The sequence below is a fragment of the Martes martes genome, assembly GCF_963455335.1.
Source record: "Martes martes genome assembly, chromosome: 12".
NCBI lineage: Eukaryota > Metazoa > Chordata > Mammalia > Carnivora > Mustelidae > Martes > Martes martes.
In genome coordinates this window covers 78,742,246-78,763,645 of record NC_137900.1, presented here as the reverse complement: position 1 = coordinate 78,763,645, position 21,400 = coordinate 78,742,246, and the positions used below count along the sequence as shown (strand labels likewise).

The following is a 21,400-nucleotide window of genomic DNA, read 5'->3' as shown; positions in this document are numbered from 1 at the left end:
TCACAGGGCCTTGGCACATGCTGCATGTCTTATTCATTCTAAAGTTGTCAGCCTAAATGTTGCTTCTTCAAATGGCATCCCCAACCCATAATCTAAATCATGCCTCCTTACTCCTTTCCTTTATTGCAGTTATTAAACTGGGAGATGACATACTTATGTGTGCATTAATGTCTGTCACCTCTTAGACTTGACTGTCCGTGAGAGTAAACATAGTGTTTATTTCCATATACTCAATGGCACACATGCGGGAGGCATTCAATGAATATTCATTGGATACATGAATGCATGCAATATTACATTTAATCTGTAAGGTTAAGCTATAATCCTATGAGGCAGACAGTTTTCTCCCCTCACCTTAGACGTAAAGAAATGAAGGCTTACAGAGGTTTAGTAAAGTGGGCAAAGTCACTAAGGGAGTAAATGGCAGAACTACTATGTGAAAACAGGTCTTTTCTGATCTCAGAGCTCATGCTCTGAACCTGTGTACTGTATTCCTTCCTGAGAAGCCCTAGGAAGGACATCTAGAGAAATGAGGCAGGGCGACTGCCCTGAATCAGACCTCCCTCTTCTACTGGGAGGAGCCAGGTGTGTATGCAAACCACCATACACAAGGCAATTAAAATTGGCGAGCTGGTTCTACAATATCGTACCAATTATGAGCTATGGAAAAAGGTGGGGAGAAACAGGACTTTGGGGGACAGTCAGGAAGGATGTCCTTTAACCTTTTCTTACTTAGGCAGCACACACTTCATCTCTAAGGGTGTGCTCGAACGTAACATCCTCCTTATTAGCACGGGTATTCAATCATTCCATTTGGTTTTGAGTCTCTACCTCTCCGGAGGGCCCTGAGATGCATTCTGGGGACCCAGAGATGAACAATGTCCCTGCCACCGTGGAGCCCATGAGAAAATGTGGCCCATGATATGAGAGCTCAGACGAGAGAATGCATCAATCCAGTAAAACCTGGCCAGGAAGAGTGATAATTTAGTCTAGTTTTAAGGATGAGCAGGATCAGTAAGATGCAGGTAGGGAGAAAAGGGAGAATGATTTTCCATGGAGAGGGAGTCATAGGTGAAGGTTATCGAAGCGCAAGGCAACATAGCAATTTACAAGCCCTGCTCAAGTTACCATCAGGCAACGGGACGGTTTTGGTGGATGAGGCCGAAGAGACTGATGGGGTCAAATCATAAAGGGATCCTTGTTTCTAGGCTAAGAAGGGTGGACTTTATCTTAAGGAAGTCATTAAGTTTTTAAACCAGATGCTTAGTAGACATTGTCAGATTTGCCCTTTAGAAAGTTCACTCTGGCTGATAAACCGGCAGTAAGTTGGAAGTGGGAGAGAACTACAGGAAGCAAATGAGGAAGCTCTTTCCACGGCCTGAATGAGAGGCAGTGAATTCCAGTGGTAACTAGAACTGGAAGAGAGGAGGGTGGTTGAAATTTACAGTGTCCGATGAACAGGACTGAGACAGGGTGAGGGGTGAGCCAGACACAAATTTGTCCTGTCTGATGCTTATTGGTAAGAACTCTACTTCACTCCCTTGCTTCCTAGGCTGGCCCCAGGGAGAGCAGTAATGTGGGTGACCAGAAAGCATTTTTCCAAGCCCATACTGTGGATTGTAACTGTCCTCTGAAAGATAAAAAATAAGTGAGCTTCTGTGAGTTGGCAAAAGTCCCCATGATACCCCATTTAATTTTTAAGAGGACTTGGTTCTCATCTGTTTGTGAAATAGCATGAAATTCTTTAGGGATGTCACTACCACAGGAGGGGCTGGTGGGGTTGAAAGAAGAACGGGATATGGTTTCTTTCTCCCAGAGAGCTCACATCCCAGTGAGGATGGCATCAAGTAAAGGACAGAAGACAAAGGATAGAAGAGGACAGTGTCATTCATAGCTTCATGTCCTAGGTACTAAGACATTCAGAGGAAGAAGAAGTTGGCCCCATCAGAACAGGTATGGATCTTTCCCAGAGCCTGGAAGTTTGGTTCTTCCAAACTTCCAGGTGGAGAGAGATCTGGCCAAGGTCACACGACCAGGCAGTGGCAGAAGTTTTATTTTCTCGTCACTAAGCTGAGCTGGAGAGCCGAGCAGAAGGGCAGTCCTCCTTCTGGGACAAGGGTCCACTACAGTTTGATTAATGATAATGGTTATCTCCCACTGTCACCATCACCACTGCTGGGACATTTAGGAATGCACCAGATACTCTATTAAGTATGTGATTAGACATTATCTTGTTTCATCTTCACAATAATGTTCTAAGGGATAGTTCAGGATTATATGAGAAGCTGGACTTATGAATGCAAATAGCAGAAACTCAGAAGTGCTTATGGGAAAAATGGAATGTATTGACTTACATAACTGGGAAATTCAACAGGCGTGCTGACTGCAGACCCAGCCGAATCTAAGAGTGCAGGTGATATGACGCAGATTCTGTCTCTGTCTCAACCTTGCTGTGTGTTGGCTGCATTTTGAGTTGGGTTTTCCTCATACATGGATGGAGGTGCACCCTGGCATAGGGTTGGATGGTCCTTCATGCCTGGGATCTTAGAAAAAGAGGGCCATAGCCCTTCCCTACATCCCTCTCCATCCCCAGGAAAGGACTCTAGTTGTTTTGCTTGGGTGATATCACCACATTAGGGACATGAAACGGAAGGTCCTATCCAAATCACAGTAAGAGGTAGAAAAATTGCTCTTAAGTGGACACAGACACCCTGCTTCCAGAAAAAGTAAGGGAAACAAAACTGAAAACAATAATAAAAATCCTGTTGTCCTTTGAGTTTTATTATCCTCTTGATACGGTCAAGGAAATAGAGGTTCACAGAAGTGAAGCACAGACCAGGGTCCACGTATAGGTCTTTCTGATGCCAACACCCGGATCTTAACCACAGCCTTGCACTTGCACTGTGTTCCCTCATAATCCATGTTCTATCTCAGGGAGGTGGGAAGGTGGAACACCCCGCTCAGGGGCAGCATCCCAACTCACAAAGAGGAAATAGACAAGAAGGTTCACGGGGAGAATGGGCTGGTCTGATTATGAAGCAGGGTGCTGGATAGAACTGCCTGGGAGTCCCAGCCTTCTCTCAGCTTTAGGAAACATGAACTTGACCGGTGACATCATGGTTCATTGTTCGAGAGCAGAGTGATGTGAAGGTGGGTGGACACGCAGGGAAGCCGGAGCTCAGAAGTGTCTTGGTGCCATCTTTGTCCTTGGACCAACCCAAGTCTTGTAGAGATTTTTCTGCCAGAAGGAGTAGTTGTGTCTTCCATGTCAAGGTGAATGTAGCACAAGCAACCCGCCACCGGAGTTGAATTAAGCACCAGCTCCATCACACTGCCACTCTGTGTCTGTCCTTGATTAAAACATCCCCTCCCCACCCTCCCTGCAAACATCAAATTCCCTGAATGTAAAATGTGGGCAATAAACCCTGCTTTGTCTTGCTTTCAAGGTTATTTGTGTAATAAGCTTTGCAATGTGTAAATTGATAGGTGTCAGGGATGTATTCATTTGTTTGCTTTAATCATGAAAATGAAAATAAAATGCAGAAAATATGGAGATGGTTCCATAAGCCACCGTGTGCCCACCATACAGGATTAAGCCTGGCCGGGGCCCTGCCACACTTGCTTCAGGGCTTTTTCTTTTATTCCTAAAGAAATTAAAATTAAAAATAGACTTTATGATTACCCTTTTCCTGTCATCAGCCTGATTCTGCTCTCCCTACCCTCTTAAGATACAACCACTGTTGGGCCGCCTGGGTGGCTCAGTGGGTTAAAACCTCTGCCTTCAGCTCATGTCATGGTCTCAGGGTCCTGGGATCGAGCCCCACATTGGGCTCTCTGCTCAGCGGGGAGCCTGCTTCCCCTTCTCTCTCTGCCTGCCTCTCTGCCTACTTGTGATCTCTCTCTGTCAAAATAAATTTTTAAAAAGTTTAAGAAAAAAAAGATACAATCACTGTCCTGAGTTTATATCAGCCTCGTCTACAGAGCAAAGTGAGTTTATGTTTATTTGTTTGCTTGAATTTTTGTTTTTTACTCTCCACTGGCATCCCTAGTTTCCTGTGTTAGCAAGTTGAAAGTACAGCGGCTTCCAACCAACACAGTTTTTATTATTTCTTATTTATTAATCATCTTAATTTCTGTAACAACCGTATATTCAAAACCAAGGCACCGAAAAATCTCACTGGGTCTTATCTCTCCTGGGAACCTTCCCCCCCTCCCCACTTTTTATGTCAATACCTATAAGAAAATAAATATTTTAATAATGTATCCTTCTAATCTCGTGCTTACGCAAAGCCTTACGTCTCTGAGCGCTTGTCCAGCCGTGGCGAGGTCTTATCAGGCCCGGATGCCCCCACTGTGCCCAGCCAGCCTGTTGCCCTTATTCTAGTAGCTCAAGGTTTCTAAGCCGATGTGTCTAGTCGACCAAAGAGGCTTATCTTTACGGGGCAAAGGGAGCCGGACGGTGGCTGGGATTCTGCGATAGTAAACAGAGGCTCTGTGAGGTTGCCAGAGTGTGCAGCAGTGATCATACCCACTGGCTAGAACAAAGAAGGACATCGTGCTGGGGAATGTGTGGTCCCAGTGGTGGAGGCAGAAGGCCCTAGGTTTGAACGCAGAGGTAGCCTCTGCTCTATCTGGGGCACACATCCTTCCAGAGGAACCATACCACCCTGAGCCTGGCGTTGCAGGGTGCACATAGGGGAGGTTGAAGCCTATTTGCAGAATCCCTTTCTTGGGAAAACAGGGATCAGTCATGTAGTGCCTACAGTCTTTGATACTTACTTACCAGACATCATGGCTGCTGGGAAGAAGCGGTTAAGTTAGTCCATATGGGCAAGCAGAGAATAGGGCAGTGTGGCCCTGAGAGCTAGCATCAGTGGAGTGAGAAGAGGACAAAATAAAATCAAAACAGAGCAAAAACTGTCCAGTGTTAAGGCTGTGTGGGGACCCCGCTAGCAGGTCATGCTAAATAGAATGGAGGCAGGAGGACACCTTTGGGGAAGGCACCCCGCTCTCAGCCGTGTTCTGTTTTCACTGTGAATCTGCTCGCTCTGCGAAGTGTCTATACTGCGTCCTGTCCCAGAGGCAAGGGGTCTGGGTTCAGACCTTGGGTTTGCTTTGACCTTACTGTGTCACCTAGGACAAGTTGATTGCTCTCTCTCAGGCTTAGTTAAACTAGGAAGTTGACTAAGCCACTTGACAAGACTGTGTCCGGGCGCTAGGCATTTCTCAGCCTGAGAGTGCTCGGAGTGCTCTGCGAAACTCAGGGCTGACACAGGCCAGGCTTCCCTCGGGGCTCTCTGGGCAGCCACGTCCAGCTCTTCTGCCTGCCACCTCTGCTGGGAGTTCTGCTGGGATACCGCACGTCCAAGTCTAGTGTGCTTTCATCATCTCTGACCTGTTTCTTGGCAGCCTGGCTTGGAGAACCGATCTTTAAGCCATGCTGTCCGTACCACTGAACTTCACCCTCCGTTGCTCGGCCTTCCCAAACTGGTGACGGGGAATAGCTCTCGCCGCTCCCCTAGGGGAGGACTTTGCCAAACCCCTTACCCCGCCTCTGACTAGTTCTACCGATGCCTAACTTTCCACGCTGTTTTGTTCATCGTTGGTTTGTGGGGGCATGTTTTATCTGTTCAAGTAGGATTATTAGTGCCTTTTGGATGAAGACCGAAGTGTTGTTAACTCGTGGTGGGCATATTGTGTAATACAAAGAATGCAGACTTGGGGTCAGGTCAGCTCTGGGTTTGGACCCTGCTCTGGAAGTACTCCCAGTGTGACTCAGGCATTCTCATTTTAATCCCTGAGACCTTGTTTCTTTATCTGTAAACATAGATAAATATAGACAATTCAATCTACTTAAGATATTATAAGGAGTAAATTAGATAACATATAGTCAATGATTGGCAAAAATGATATGTATATATGAAGTGTGTGTGTGTGTGTGTGTGTGTGTGCAGAGTTCAGTAAATTGGGAGCCCTTGATGGGCATGGACTATGACTTAATATTTCTTTTTAACTTGCTTTACATAGTGTCCATTGATGCATACAGTTGCTGGGCTGCACCTGCTTTTATAATAGCTACAGCCAAGGCACCTGGGTGCACGTAGGTCTCTAAAACTATGGTAAAGTAAGCAAACAGCTGCTTAAATAGCCACAGAGGGACTAGCCTTCCTAAGTCTCTGAGTTAGTGAAAACTGTAATCCCTTCTCCTCTTCTTTTTCTACCGCTTCCTTCTCCTAGCTTTCCAGTGCTTAAGTGTAGGAGAAAGGACCCACGCTTGCCCCAAGCAATGCACATGCAATGTCTCATATTCTACTGACACTACTCACACGCGTGCGCATTCATAGGTGCATATCCACATATTCAATAAACCTTTATTGAAGGCCTACCCGGTGACTTGGCATTGGGGATATATCGGTGAATAAAACAGACTAAGTCCTTGTCTTTGTCAGTTTTGTATTCAAGCAGGAGTGACAAAATCGATAAACATCACAGACAAGGAAATCATATAATATATTATAAGATTGTAAATATTCGAAGAAAATAATAGAGCTGGTTAAATGGGATTCTAATACACTTCTAGGTGTAGCAGTTTGGATGTAGCTGAAATTTTAAAGGGGACCTCATTGAGAGGGAGGCATTGGCACAAAGATTTGAAGGAGGTGAGAGAAGGAACTGGGGAGAGAACGTTCCAGGCAGAGAGAGGAACCAGGGTCGGTTGTTGGGAATATGCCCCAGGTTCAAGGTGAAGCTGCTTTGGATTGAAAGTAGTTATTTTTGTTTATCAGAGATGTAGGAAATGCAGGTGACGGTCATTAAAAATAGTAATTCTAACTATGGATTGAATTGTTAATATCTGTCAGGAATTGAGCTAAGGGAATCTTGCCTACCCCGAGGACGCCTCCTGATAATGCTGTGAGGCAGGTGGAACCGTGTTTATTTTATTGACAAGCAAGCTGAGGCTGGAGGAGGTAAAGGACTTCAGTGTCGTCACATAGCCTGTAAGCAGCAGCATGACTTTCCCCACTTTCACGTCTGCGTCCCTAAGTTCCACATCACACTGGAGTTTTGAGCATTTCTGCTGCAGTCCACAGACCCTCTACCTGTGAACCAGAGCCATACACTCCACTTATGTTTTCATTGAAGGTCCCCTGTGTCCCCTTTCTGCATATATGAGTGACTGTGGGACAGGACTTGAGGCAGGGGGTGCTTGCTCAAACTCAGAGAGCAGAAAGCTACAGGTATTAGAGGCCCAGGCCCCAAATTCATGCTCTGGCCACCTTTATGGACGCAGGCTTCTTCTAGATTGACACCATTGGTTTTGTTTATACAGCTTTTTTTTTTTTTTTTTTGAGGTCTAATTCACATACCAGGAAATTCACCCTTTTAAAAATATACAATGCAGTGAATTAGTGAATTTTAGTATATTCAGAAAGTTGTGCGATCATCACAAGTAATTCCAGAACATTTTAATCGGCTGGAAAAGAAACTCCATATCCATTGGTCACTGCCATTGCCCCCTCCTCCCAGTCCTGGCCACCACTAAGCTCTGTCTCTAGGAATTTGCCTATTGTGGACATTTCACAGAAATGGAACCATACAATATAGGGCCTTTCTGTCTGGATTCTTTCACTTCACCTGATCTTTTCAAGGTTCAGTGATACTGTAGTATGAATAAGGACTTCATTTCTTTTTATGGTTGAATAATATCCAGTTGTATGGATATCCTGTATATTCATCAGTTGATGGACATGTGAGTTGTTTTCCACTTTTTGGCTGTTAAGAATAAGGCAGCAATGAAACTTTGTTTTTTTATGGACATATGTTTTCAGTTCTCTTGGGTATATACCTAGGAATAGAATGGGTAGGTCATATGTTAACTCCGTGTTTAACTTTGAGAGGAATTGCAAAGGTGTTTTCTTCTCTGGCTGTGCTATTTTATACTCCCATCAACAATGTATAAGGGTTCCAGTTTCTCCCATCTTTGCCAACCACTTGTTATTTTTTGTCTTTTTTGTTATAGCCATCTTCATGGGTAAGAGGCAGTGTCCCATTATGGTTTTGATTTGCATTTCCCTAAGGTTAATGATGTGAGCACATTTTCATGTGTTTATTGGTCATTTCTGTGTCTTCTCTGAGAAAAACGTATTCAGATGTTTTATCCATTTATTAATTGTGCTTTTTGTGTTTTCATTGTTGGGTTGCAATGCTTCTTTATATCTTCTGAATATTAGTCTTGTAGCAGATATGTGATTTACAGATATTTTCTCCTGTTTTGTGGGTTGTCTTTTCATTTTCTTGATATCGTCCTTTAGAACACAAAAGGTTTTAATTTTGATGAAACCTAATTTATCTTTTTTTTTCTCTTTGGTTTTACTTTTGGGGGTATATCAAAGAAATCATCATCGTCTCTAAGGTCATGAAGATTTGCTCCTTTATTTTTTTCTAAGAGTTTTTTAGTTTTTGCTTTTATGTTAAGGACTTTGATCCATTTTGAGGTTCCATATATATATATATACACATATATACATATATATATATATATATGGAATATATATAAATATATTCATATATTTATAAATATATGTTGTGAGATAGGGGTCTAATTCCATTCCTTTGCATGTGACTATCCAATTATCCCAGCATCATTAGCTGAAGAGGCTATTGTTAAAGATGACTATTCTTTCACTCTTATTGAAAATCAATTGGCTATATTACTCAGCAGTTAAAAAAAAAAAAGAAGAAGAATGAAATCTTACCATTTGAAACATGGATGGATCTAGAGAGTACAATACTAAGCAAAATAGGTCAGAGAAGGACAAATACCATATGATTTCACTCACATGTGGAATTTAAGAAACAAAGCAAATGAACAAAGGGAAAAAAATAATGAGACAGGGGCACCTGGGTGGCTCAATGGGTTGGGGCCTCTGCCTTCGCCTCGGGTCGTGGTCCTAGGGATCCTGGGATCCCCATGGTCCTGGGATCGAGCCCCACATGGGGCTCTCGGCTCAGCGGGGAGCCTGCTTCCCTTCCTCTCTCTCTGCCTGCCTCTCTCCTTACTTGTGATCTCTATCTGTCAAGTAAATAAATTAAAAAAACAACAACAAAAAAAGAGACAAACCAAAAAATAGACTCTCAACTATAGAGGACAAACAGATGGTTATCAGAGTAAAGGAAGGTGGGTAGGAGATGGGTAAAACAGGGGATGGGACTTAAGGGTACACTTATCTTGATGAGCGCTGAGTAATGTATAAAATTGTTGAGTCACTATGTTGTATACCTGAAACTAATATACTGTTGTAACTATACTCAATTAAAAATTTTTAAAATAAACTGCAATTGATTAGCAAGAGTGATCAATTCCGTGAAGAAGAAGGAAAAAAAAACAGGTATTGTTTATTTGTTTTTCTTATCACAAAAAAATTTTAAATTTCACTATTGAAGTAGGTTATATTAGTTAGGTATACAACATAGTGAGTCAGTGATTCTGTGCACTATTCAATGCTCACCATGGTAAGTGTAGTCACTACCTGTCACCATACAACACTATTACAATATCATTGACTATGTTTCTCATACTGTACTTTCCATCTTCATCACTTACTTATTTTATAACTACAACTTTGTCCCTCTTAATCCCCTTCACCTTTTTTTGCCCATCCCCCCATCCCCTCCCATCTGGCAAATACCAGTTCGTTCTTTGTACTTATGAGTCTGTTTCTATTGGTTGGTTGGTTGGTCTTATTTTTGCCTTTCTTGGTCAAACTTATTTTGCTTAGCATAATATCCTCTAGTTTGACCCATGTTGTCACAAATGGCAAGATTTTGTTCTTCATTCTGGCTGAGTCATATTGCACATCTTTATCCATTCATTATCAGGGGACACTTAGGTTGCTTCTGTGTCTTGGTTATCATAAATAATGCTGCAATAAGCATAGGGGTACATATATCCTTTCATATTAGTGTTTTCATTTTCCTTGGGTAGATATTCAGAAAAGCGATTACTAGATCATATGGTAGTTTTATTTTTAATTTTTTGAGGAACCTCCTTAGCATTTTCCACAGTGTCTGTACCGGTTGGCATTCCCACCAACAGTGCACAAGGGTTATTTTCTCCATATCCTCATCAACACTTGTTATTCCATGTCTTTTTGATACTAGACATTCTGACTGATGTGAGGTGATACTTCATTGTGGTTTTGATTTACATTTCTTTGATGATGAGTGATGTTAAACATCTTTTCATGTGTCTGTTGGCCATCTGTATGTCTTCTTTGGAAAAATGTCTATTCAGGTCCTCTGCCCATTTTCTAATCCGATTGTTTTCTTGGTGTTGAGTTGGTTGAGTTCTTGATATTTTGGATATTAACCTCTTATTGGATATGTCATTTGCAGATATCTTCTCCCATTTAGTAAGCTGCTTTTTTTCCATTTTGTTGATAATCTTTTTCATTGTGCAAAAGCTTTTCAGTTTGATGTAATCCCAGTTGTTTATTTGTACTTTTGTTTCCCTTGCCTGGGGGAGAGAAAGCTATCTGATGAAGAAAATGAGGCTTGAGATATGGTGTAATTTGCCTACACACCCAGTGACTGAGCTGGAGTTCTAACCAAACCTTATGAAAGCCAGTGGTCTGATTGCCATAAGACCCTCCAGGAAGATTGCCTTTGCCCAGGGGTTTGATTTCCAGAAGCCTTGTTTCCACTTTATTCCATTTAGGTATCATAAATAAGCAAGACAAACAAGATAATATTCACTGTAAAGGTGTTTTCCTTGTTATTTAATTCTTACAACAATCTTTGTGAGGCAGATATTGTTAACTCCACTTTACAGGTATGGAAACCAAGGCTCTCAAAGGAAGTAGGAATAGGAAATAGACAGCTATGATAGAATCTCAGCCCTTCAGACTCCCCAGTGCAGAGCTTGGTCCTTTGGCCCACACCCAGTCCTCCCACCTGTGGGAAAACACTGCTCACATATCAGGTGGAGACTGAGCTCAACTTGAAGTAGTTAAGAACCATCCTGCCTATAATGTGTTCTGACTTACTGTCCAAAGGTAAATCCAAGTTGGGGACCTCTGCTTGGCCTCCTCTCCTCCGAGCTTGACTTTGGCAAAATATAGTTTCAAAAGGAACTGAGGAAGAAGAAAAAAACTCCAGGGTCAGACAAGGGAAGAGGAGTAATGTCAGTGTTGAAAGGGGATGATGGGTGTTGGTAGTGTTGTACTAAGAGCTCTTCCTTGTCAAGAGTTGGGAACACGGAGTTCACCCTCCTAACTCTAACCTCCTCCAAACTGTGACTCAAGACCTAGTTGGGACCAATGAATACCTACCAGTCCTATCTATTTGGAAATAATAGCACTGAACTTTGAGTTGGGAGACCTGTGCTAGGGTCTGGGTGAACTATCTGTGCGGCCTCAGAAAAAGTCAATTCAAATTTCCATGGCTCATTTGCCTCCTTATAAAATGGATTTAATAACACACACCCCTTAGGCAGATTTAAAGAGAACAGAAGACAGCTGTGTAAAAGCCCTCAATACAGTGTATGAAACAGAGTGAGTGCCCAGGAAACGTGTGTGTGATCTCTAAGGCACTTTCACATCCATAATCAACATTTGATCCTCATGGCCTCCGTGTGGGGTTATCAATGGTATTTGAGCTACAGAGAGGTCAAATAATCTGACCAAGCCTACATAGCTGGTTATAGACAGGGTCAAGCCTCCAAATCATGCTCTTTGGCTCTCAATGCAACATACTTCTAAGTTATACTTTCCTGCAAAAAATTCCTATAACTGAAGTCAATTAAAAGTTATTGATTTTATCTGGTTATTAGAGAGGCTGTCCAGTATAATAAAGTATAATAAAGATATAAGAAAAAGGGCACAGTTTGCTTTAAAGATTCCAGGAATATAAATTGAAAAGGAATAATCAGGCATTCCATTCTTAATTCATTCCTTGATTTGAAACCAGAAAATTCGTCTGTGTCTGCTTTGCCCTAAAACAACCTGTTAAGTTGTGAACACCCTCCAACTGAGAACAATGGTCAATCTAACTGTGTGTGACCATGTAGGGCACTCACTGAAAAAAAAGAGCAGGAGGAGAAAGCTGGGGGATAGATAAGAAGAAGAGAAGAAAGAGAGACAAAAACTACTGCTGAAGCCAAGACCAGGGCCAGCCTGAATTTCCCTTTCAAGAGAAGTCAGTTTATACTTGGTGGGTGAATGAGTGAGTTCACATGGACCATTTACCTAGTTTTATATGTGTAAATCCTTGGGTAATCCTTGGGTACGTTCACTCCTCTAAGGCTTTCAGGGTGGGAAGCGTTTTTTTCTTGGTAAGAGAAAATAGGATTTTCATAGGTAGTTGGCATTCCCTGTGGGTTGAAGCTGACAAGGGATCCAGACAGTCCTTGAATACATATCCAAAGCTTAGTCCTTTGTCCACAGTGGGTGGAGCAGCTGTGACATTCATTCATTCCTCAGTTGGATACTGAAGACGTGCTCAACACGTCAAAACTTTAATTCTAAGTCCATTTATATTTATTTAATTTTAAAGGTCGTTACTATAATCGTTCATTGGTGAGTCCCCAGTGGTGTTGGCACTTTGAATTTACAGTAATGTTCACATACCAGTGAATCTGCGGGGCTTTGACAGGCAGAGGAGTGGGTGTCTGGAACTTATTCTAGATTGTTCTTGCTTCTGCCTGAGCTTAGCACCAGTACTGGTTCCAGACGTGGCCTCCCCCCAGAGCTCTCGCTGCTGGCTTCCCCCAACTCCCCTGATTCTTTACCTGTTAGCTGAAGGGAGGGCAAGTGGAGGGAGATGGTGTTTGGAGTATAGCCACAGACTGCCTCACCTTTGTCCCGGGCATAGTCTCCTAATCATGCCTCAGACCAGGTTGTTTTGAAAGTAGAAACCAGGACTGGAGTCCTTAATACCGTGATGGTCTCTCCGTGCTGGGCACTGAAATTAAATATTTATGTTGGCAGAGAGCACGAGCTGTCCGCCCAAGTTGGGAGATAAAAGGTTGGGGTTTGGTGCTGGGGAGTAGGTGGGCTGCACGTAGAACAGATCAGGGACCCACAGCAGCCCCTTACTAGTCATTCTCAAGTCTCACTTTGATGGATCCTGTCAGCCCCCACCTGGCTGGGGAAAACTTTGGACATCGGAATTCCGTCAGCCAGTTTGCACCAGTGCCCTCTTTTCACAGGCTGGTAAACTGAGCACAGAGCACAGTGGAACTTGCCCAGGGTCACACTGCTTACTCAGTGGCAGAACCCAAACCAGAGTCCAGATCTTTTGCAAGCTGTCATGACAGGAGACCTGGGATCAGGAGAGCTGTGTGAGCTGGGATAGGCCACCTGACCTCTCTGAGCCTATCTGTAAGACAGGAAGGATGTCTAACCCCAGGATCAAATGGAATAATTTAAACAAATGATTTTATGTGAACTGCTGGCAAAACTTTAGCTCAGGGGTCCACAGCCTTCTCCCTAGAGGTCCAGATGGTAAATATTTTAGGCTCTCTGGGTCATAGGGTCTCCGTTGGAGCGTCTCAGCTGTGCCACTGTAGTGTGAAAGCATCCACAGAAAATACATTTTAAGACAACGAGTGTGGCTGTGCTCCATTAAAACCTTACTGACAGAAACATGCAGCTGGCCGGATTTGGCCATGGGCCGTGGTTTGCTGACCCTGGCTGGAGATGCTTGGAAGTTGTTAGAGTTACTGTTGATGACGTAATAAATGACCCTAAAACTGAGTGGCTTAAAACAAACTGTTTGATTATGCTCACAGATTCTGTGGGTCAGGCACCACCACAGGGCACAGTGGACCTGGCTCTCTTTACTTCATGGAGTCTGGAGCATCAGCTGCGGGACGAGTGACCTGACTGCTTGGGCTGAAATTACCTGAAGATTCCTTTACTTACCCAGCTGGAGCCTGGGCTTGGATGACTGGTGTGCCTGCTGTAGCCTCTCCCTCCATGTGGCCTGGCTTCCTCATTGTGCGGTGGCCTTGGCACAGCTGGATGTCTTGCATGGGGGCTCAGGACTCTGAGCCAGTATATTTCAGCGAGCCAGGTAGAAGTTGCATAACCTTTTATGATCCAGACTCAAAAGTTGCACAGCATCCCTTCTGCTGGGCTCTGTTAGTCAAAACATTCCTGAAGCCACCAGCATTCAAGGTGAAGGGACATAGAACCCCCACAATCTCAATGAGATCGATGCTAAAGATCAGGGGAAGGGGGCTCCCTTTCACAACCATTATGGAAGAGATTAATAATGTAAAACACACATCAAAGAGTGGTGAATGTTTCCTTAGCACTTACAGTGTGCCAGGTAGTACTTTAGTCCTTCAGCGTCCCTCTGCAGGTGGTAATATTAGCATCCACACTTTATTTTTTACTATCACCCACATTTTAAAGACAAGATACACTAAAGAACAGAGGGGTTAATTAAGTTGCACAGGGTCGAAAAGAGTAGGTTACCCAACCAATATTTGAACTTAAGGAGTCAGACTCTGAAATCCGCTCCAGCCATGAAACACTCTGCTTCATTTCGATCCCCAAAATGAGAATGCTCTTTCTGCTGCTAGAGCAGAGCTGAATTAAGAACCTGAGGCTTTGGGCTGCCCAGTGTCTAGCTAGTCTTCCTGCCAATAATTGCTTAGAAACATTATTGTACCTCTATTCTGGGTCCAAACTGTTCTTTGCGTTTTGGGGAATCCAAGGGAAGAGGTATGACACCCTATTTCATTCATAAGAAACCTAAACTGTGGGTGAGGGGATTGAATTCTTATTTAATTCTTACAACCCGATGAGATGGAACCATTGTCCCATTTTACAGATAAGGAAACCAAGACCTGTGGTTAAGTCACCACTTGCCCAGTAGCTGATAGAGTCGAGCTAGATTCAAAGCCAGAGCAGTTCGATATGCTGTCCCATGCTCTTTGCCATAGACTGCAATGGAGAAAGTTCTGGAATGAATAATGCCAGCTCTTTCAGAGGAAAAAAAAATCTTCAGTCCCTAACATGTCAGATATAGCCTGTCCTTAGAAGTGACACTGGCCTAGTTTCCTCACTGCAGAGATAGGAGACTGAGACCCAGAGAGGGCAGTTAGGTGTCCCTGGCTACCCAGCTGTTCAGATGCAGAGCCAGAGCTGAAACTCGTGTTTTCCCACCGTGCTGGCTGCCACATTGTGCTGGGAATGGCAGGGAGGGGAGTGATGGTGGGTTGGGTGTCGGGCAGGGGAGTGGGGGTGGGGGTGGGATTTAAATTAAGGGGAAGTTGTTTGCCAAAGCTGTGTGGGGGGAAGGAGCATTTTACAAGACCAGGGCCTCTGGCCTGGAAACATCTGTTTCCCTTCAAATCAGCGAGGAGACTTTTGCCTCCCCAGAATGCCTAAATCATGTGGCGGCTGGGGAAGAGCAGGCGTTGGCCTGGAGACTTCAAACGCATTCTCCCGTACTCTCGGGGACCTGGTCCTGATGTGGGCCTCTGGGGCTCTGTCCCTCTTCTTACCCCCTGTCAGATCCGTGAGAAGCTCTCACCGCCAATTAACTTCTCGGTCTCATTCTCTCACCCCTGCTGCGAGGGGGTCTGGGGGTCTTGGATGGGACCAACAACAGCTTCCTCTCCACCCACTCTCCTCTGATTTCCACTAGGACAACTTCTTCTGGATGTGTGGGGGTCCGGGGGGAGGGGTCAGAGCCTTGTGCAGTGTCATAAGAACAATACTATTGATAATGCCCGCGACTATCTCTCATTGAGTGTTAGCTCATGGCAGGCATCGTAGCAAGCACTTAGTCACATCTCTCCTTATTCTGATAACTACCTTATCCAGTGGGTTTAATCTCATGCTTCCTATGTTCCAGGTGAGTAAAAAAGCCTCACACAGTTAATAAATGGGAAGCCAGAATTTAAAAGCAAATCGCCTGATTCTAGGTTCATGCTTTTAGCCTTTCTGTCATTCCATCTCTGATAATGACCTTTCAACCAAATCCCCTTTTATTCATTGCACAGATGGGGAAGCGGATTTCTAGACAAGGGGACTACTACTTCATACTTGATTGAGTCATTCGTTCAGACTGTCACTCATTCTGGGAAGTATTTGCTGGGCATTGAATGATTTAGGTGCCTGAGCACCAGATGTAGGTGGGTGGATAGAGACAGGCAGAGCCAGATTCTGGTTCTGAAGATACATACTCACAGGGGTGACAGAGAAGCGTACAAGCACTGACCTAGTTGTACGGCATATGCAGTCACAGGGCACCATGGGTGGAGAAAGGTTTACTGGAGGAGAGGAGGTTTGACTGATCCTCCACAGACGAGGTGGGTAGGGCAGGTCAAGTGGAGAAGAGGAAAGAAGAACCAGGCGGAGGGTATAGCATATGCAAAGGCCAAGAGGTAGAATCCATGTTCTGGGACCGTTAGCAGTTGGCTATTGTTCTGCTATGAAACAGAGTAGGAAGCAAAGACTGGTAAACCAGGCTGGAGGTGTGGCCAGTGCTAATTTGAGGTTCAATGATACAGTCCTGTCAGGAGAGTGACGGTCAAGGAGCTGCATTGGGAGCCTGTAGTAAGGGGTTGGATTGAGTCCTGACACCAATGAAGAAACATTGAAAAATACTTTGCATTTGTGCGGTCAATCCCAGGGCACTTCCCTCCACGTTGAAACTGTAATTCACTAAAGCGTATTGCTTTAGATATCCAAGATCTCACAGACCACAGCCTGTGGAAAACCTGGGGCATGGACTCAGTTGTTTTTTCTCTTAACTGAAGTATAGTTCACACACTATATTACATTAGTTTTAGGGGTCCGACATAGTGATTCGACAACTTTCTACTTTATGCCATGCTCACACAGGTGTAACTACCGTCTGTCACCATGCAAGGCGATCATGGTACCATCGTATCAAGGTACCATTGTACCTTTCAGCCCCCTGACCTGTTTGTAACTGGAAGGCTGTGCCTGCTGCTTCCCATCACCCATTTTGCTTATCCCCTTCTACCCCACCCCTCTGGCAACCACTGGTTTGTTCTGTGTACTTACGGGTGTTCCTGTTTGTTTGTTTGTTTGTTTGTTTCCAACAACTTGGCCAGTGTTCTTTCTCCTAAAATAAAGTCAGAGGAAGAAATAGCAAGGGTTTGAGCCTGGAGCTTCAGGTTCCTAAAGATCCCATCCCACCATGTCCCTGGAGCCACCTCTTTTGTAATAAAAGTCTCTGATAGGTGTAGGGGGACCTAAATCAGCCCGTTGTACCAGAAGCAGGGCAGTGTAGAGAAGGAGCACTGGGGCAGGAGCTAGAAGAGCCAGTGTCTGCTCTGAACTTATGAAGAATCTTTCCTCTCTGGGCCTCCCCATCCCGACCTGTAAATAAGGTCGTGGAGTTTGGTGTGGGTTCAGGGCTTCTAGTTCAAATTATCAGTGCATCTTCGCCTCGGTGGGCAATGAAAAGACGGAAGAGCCAAGCAGGAGGCAGCTGGCACCCATCCATGAAATGAACACCTAACGAGAAATTGAATCCCCGGAGGAACACTGAGGTCTGCCTGTGCCCTCTCGCAGTCTCTCTCTGTGTCCCCACTTCTCACTCTGCTCTATGGGTATATCCCCGTGTCTGCTTCTCAGCCCCCTCACCCCCCACTTCTCTACATGAGAGGCCTCCACTTTCTTCCCCTCACCAAAAGCCCCTCCAAGCCTTGCCTGGTCCCCTAACAGCTTTCAGATGTGTCTCTGGAACAGTTCTACAATTACAGCTGAGACGGGCAGAAAGCGCTTGGCCTTGTGACTTTTGACCCAAGCCTGTGAGGTTGACATCTTCCTCTTTGTTCACCCTTCCACCCCCACCGGCAGGGTGGCCTGAGGCCTCCTCCATCCTGAGGTCTCCACTGCCACGTTTGCTTCCTCTAATAACACAAATAGAAGCTACCTTGGAGGGAGCAAAGATGGAGACAGGCCTGCCCCGTTGTTGGATCATTGAGTCTTGGTCCCAACCTTGTGAGCGATGGATCATTTTGCCTTATTTACAGAGACTGAGTCCCAGAAAATACTCAGCCAACAGTTGGGGAAGGCAAGGATTCTACCTAGATTTTATAACTTGGAAGTCTAAGGCTGCTTCTTCCCCAGCATGCTGTTTTCATGCTGCTTGGCTAAGCAGAGACGGGACCCTACACCCTCTTGGTGGAGGAAATGTATTACAGAAGTACCATGAAAACATAAGTGGCCAATGGGAAAGCAGTGTTTAAAAAAATTTTCCAGCTCCTCATGTTTTGAGGCTAACTCACATATTCCATTTCCTACATCCTTGCATGTTTCCCTCAGTCGAAATGCATCTCCTTTTCTCCAAGAAAGCATTTTTTAAATGTGTACTCTTGTATAAATAAGTGCTGTTTACATGGTCTTTATAAAGTCTGCAGCTTCTAAGCCACTTCTCATGTATCAGTCTTTGTAATCTTTGAGATAGTCATGCATTACATCTACAAGTATCCCCATTCTGTTGAGGTAGAAATGATTAAGAAATGAGATATGATACTCAGGTTCATTCATTGACTCAAATATTTACCAAGCGTCTACTGTCTGTACCCAGTACTGATAAATGCCAGGAGATCTTTCCACTTGAGCTGTGAGGTATAGGCCCTCCGGGATCTGCAGGCTAGAGTTTGGATCTTGCCTCTGCCATGTTCTAGATGGGTTGTAGGGGTAGGAATACCCAGTACTGTCCTTACCTTCCTACTCAGCCGCTTGCTTTTTCTCACATCCTAGAGGTTCTTTGTGATCTTATTTCTAACCCCTCTGCAAGGCTTTTCGATCATAACTCTCCCTGCGTAGCACTTAGAGATGCCTGATGCAGAGAGATGAAGTAAGCACAGAGAAGTGACTCAACTGAGGTCACAGAGCAAGGGAGTGGAATAGAATATGAACCCAAGCCCGTCATCTCTAAGACCAGGCTCCTTCCTCTGTCACCCCTGCTTCTCTTGACCGTAACAGTACCGGATGTAGTAAGCACTGGAACTGAGTTCCACTGCCAGTGCTGAGATACAAGAGGAGGAGAGAGAGAACACCCACATCCCAGTGCTATTGCTCTTATACCAAAGGCAGAAGCCAAAGTCCCCAGAAAGCAGATGGATAGAGGAGCTTCCTTCTGAAGATGGGGCCAGCATACCCCATGTTTAGGCCTCATAAGACATGTATTTTACGTATAAAACCACATTTTTTTTTTTAAAGATTTTATTTATTTATTTAACAGAGAGAGATCACAAGTAGGCAGAGAGGCAGGCAGAGAGAGAGGAGAAAGCAGGCTCTCCACGGAGCAGAGAGCCCGATGCGGGGCTTGATCTCAGGACCCTGGGATCATGACCTGAGCTGAAGGCAGAGGCTTTAACCCACTGAGCCACCCAGGCGCCCCCAAAACCACATTTCCTTACCCTTGCCAGCACTCCAAGCCAGCTAATGAAAGACAAAAGGTGGAATTAGATTTGACATTGTGGTTAAGGACATAATCTTTGGATTCAGGCAGACCTAAGTTCTGTTCCCCCGTTGCTACTTACTTAATATATAATAATAGGTCAATGACTTGACCTCTTCGGAATGAGTGTCCTTATTAGAGAAACGCATTCGTAGTACCCAGCTCGTATAATATATGAATAAAATAACTCCTGGCATACACTTAAATGCTCAAGAAGTGTTTGTCAAGTGGATGAGTGGAGGAACATATAAATGAGTATGTTCAGCCAAGCCAGATACATTGGGGTTCACTTGTGAAGTCCAGGACTCAGACTGCTCTGTCCCCAAGTAACTGTGAGACTGTGGAAAGATACAAAATCAGAGTCTAAGTTTCCTTATTGGTGAAGTGCAGCTGATCATAATCCCTGCCTTCCAGGCTTGCCTCTTGTAAAGTAAGAGAGTAACTGCAAAGTGCCTGGCAGCCAGTTGGTGCCCAATAAATGCTTTACTGTGGCCATTGTTTTTTTTTTTTTTTTCCAAATCTTCTCTCTCGCAGCCTAAGCATCCCTGACTTCCTTTAACACCTGCTCCTGTACTACTATGCTTTTGCGTTCCACCTTACAAGTTCCAGGACCTTCTTTGAAGTCACAACCCAGTGCCCTGTTTTCTTGCTGTGTGGCAGGTTCACTTTGTATGCTGTGGATACACGGGGGAGGCACTCGGAGCTCAGCACAGTGACCCTGAGGACGGCCTGTCCGCTGGTGGATGACAACAAGGCAGAAGGTAAATGACCTGTTTCTTCCCTTCCCGGGTCACTTCCCTATTTCCTTCAAGTTCTGTACCCAGCAGTCACCAACCACTACCTCTTTCCTGCCTCATAAACCTATGGGCACTGAGAGAAGAAAGGAAAGGGACTAAGGGGACAGGAGGAACCCGGAGCTAACTTAATCAATGCCATGAAGGAAATTGAGATGGACCAGCAGTATCTTAGCCAGTGGAAAGACTTTTTCCTCTTTCAAAGCATCTGTCTATGCTCGGACATAGAGGAAAGGAATAGTAGAGGGTCAGAGCCCCAAGACTATGTCCTGCCCCGTAGCCTAGACTTCTCAGAGACCAGTCACTTTTTTCCCACTTCAGTCTATGCTAGAGCTGGCATATCAGTGAAAGGAGGAGACCACTCCACCACTAAGCCCATGGCAGATATCATTAGCTTGTCATAGCATTCGTCCTCATCTAGCCCAGGGGTGGCCTCAGAATCCTCAGCACAGAGCTACAGTCAGTGACTATCAGAGTTAGCGTGCAAGATTAAATTTTTCTGATGCTCCTGGCCCATGAAGTTGTAAACATCAGGCAAGGTATCTGGATTAAAAAAAATAGAACCAATAAATCAGATCTACCATGTACTTAGTTCTTAGCCAACATGTAGCTATAGTTTCTACATCAGGACTGGCAAAAATGTGGTGATAGATCATGAGTCTGTGGTTCACGTCAAGTTGAGCAAGTATTTTCTAAGAGCACTGGTATACGAGCAGTGCAGAAGAGACACGCTCTTTACCTTTCGGAAATTCACATTCTAGTCTCTCTAGAGAGACTTACATTTCTACAAATGGCTCAATAATAAGCCCCAAAATACATACTTTGCATGCTATCAGCCAAGAGGAGATAGTCCTCTTATTGTGGAACTGTCATGTCTCAAAGGTGAGGGAGTTTGAGATGGTTTCCTGGTCATTTCTCCTCCTCCTCCTCCTCCTCCTCATCATCATCATCATATTAAAAAAAACAACAACAACACGTGCATGTGGTTTAAAAAAAGAGAAATAAAAACCAGAGTGGAAATACTGCAAACCAAATGCTCCTCCCATCCTAAACCCAAGTCCCCCAGATTCTTCTAGAGGCAATCACTGTTATCAATGACTTGGGGGTGTACATAAATCTTGATTAGAGTCTTCCCAGATGAAAGGATG

General features: G+C 44.4%; 1 protein-coding gene across 4 annotated transcripts in view; it reads left to right on the top strand.

The window, feature by feature from the left end:
- The window catches only part of ASTN2 (astrotactin 2), a gene marked incomplete at its 5' end in the record, with an annotated part of 861,701 nt that overhangs the window by 825,398 nt on the left and 14,903 nt on the right, over positions 1–21,400 (top strand). For all 4 annotated transcript variants that reach the window (XM_080820162.1, XM_080820161.1, XM_080820159.1 and 1 more), the window contains one exon: positions 20,119–20,219. In XM_080820162.1, coding sequence (XP_080676288.1) covers positions 20,119–20,219 — 101 coding nt within the window. The remainder of the gene's footprint in view (positions 1–20,118; positions 20,220–21,400) is intronic.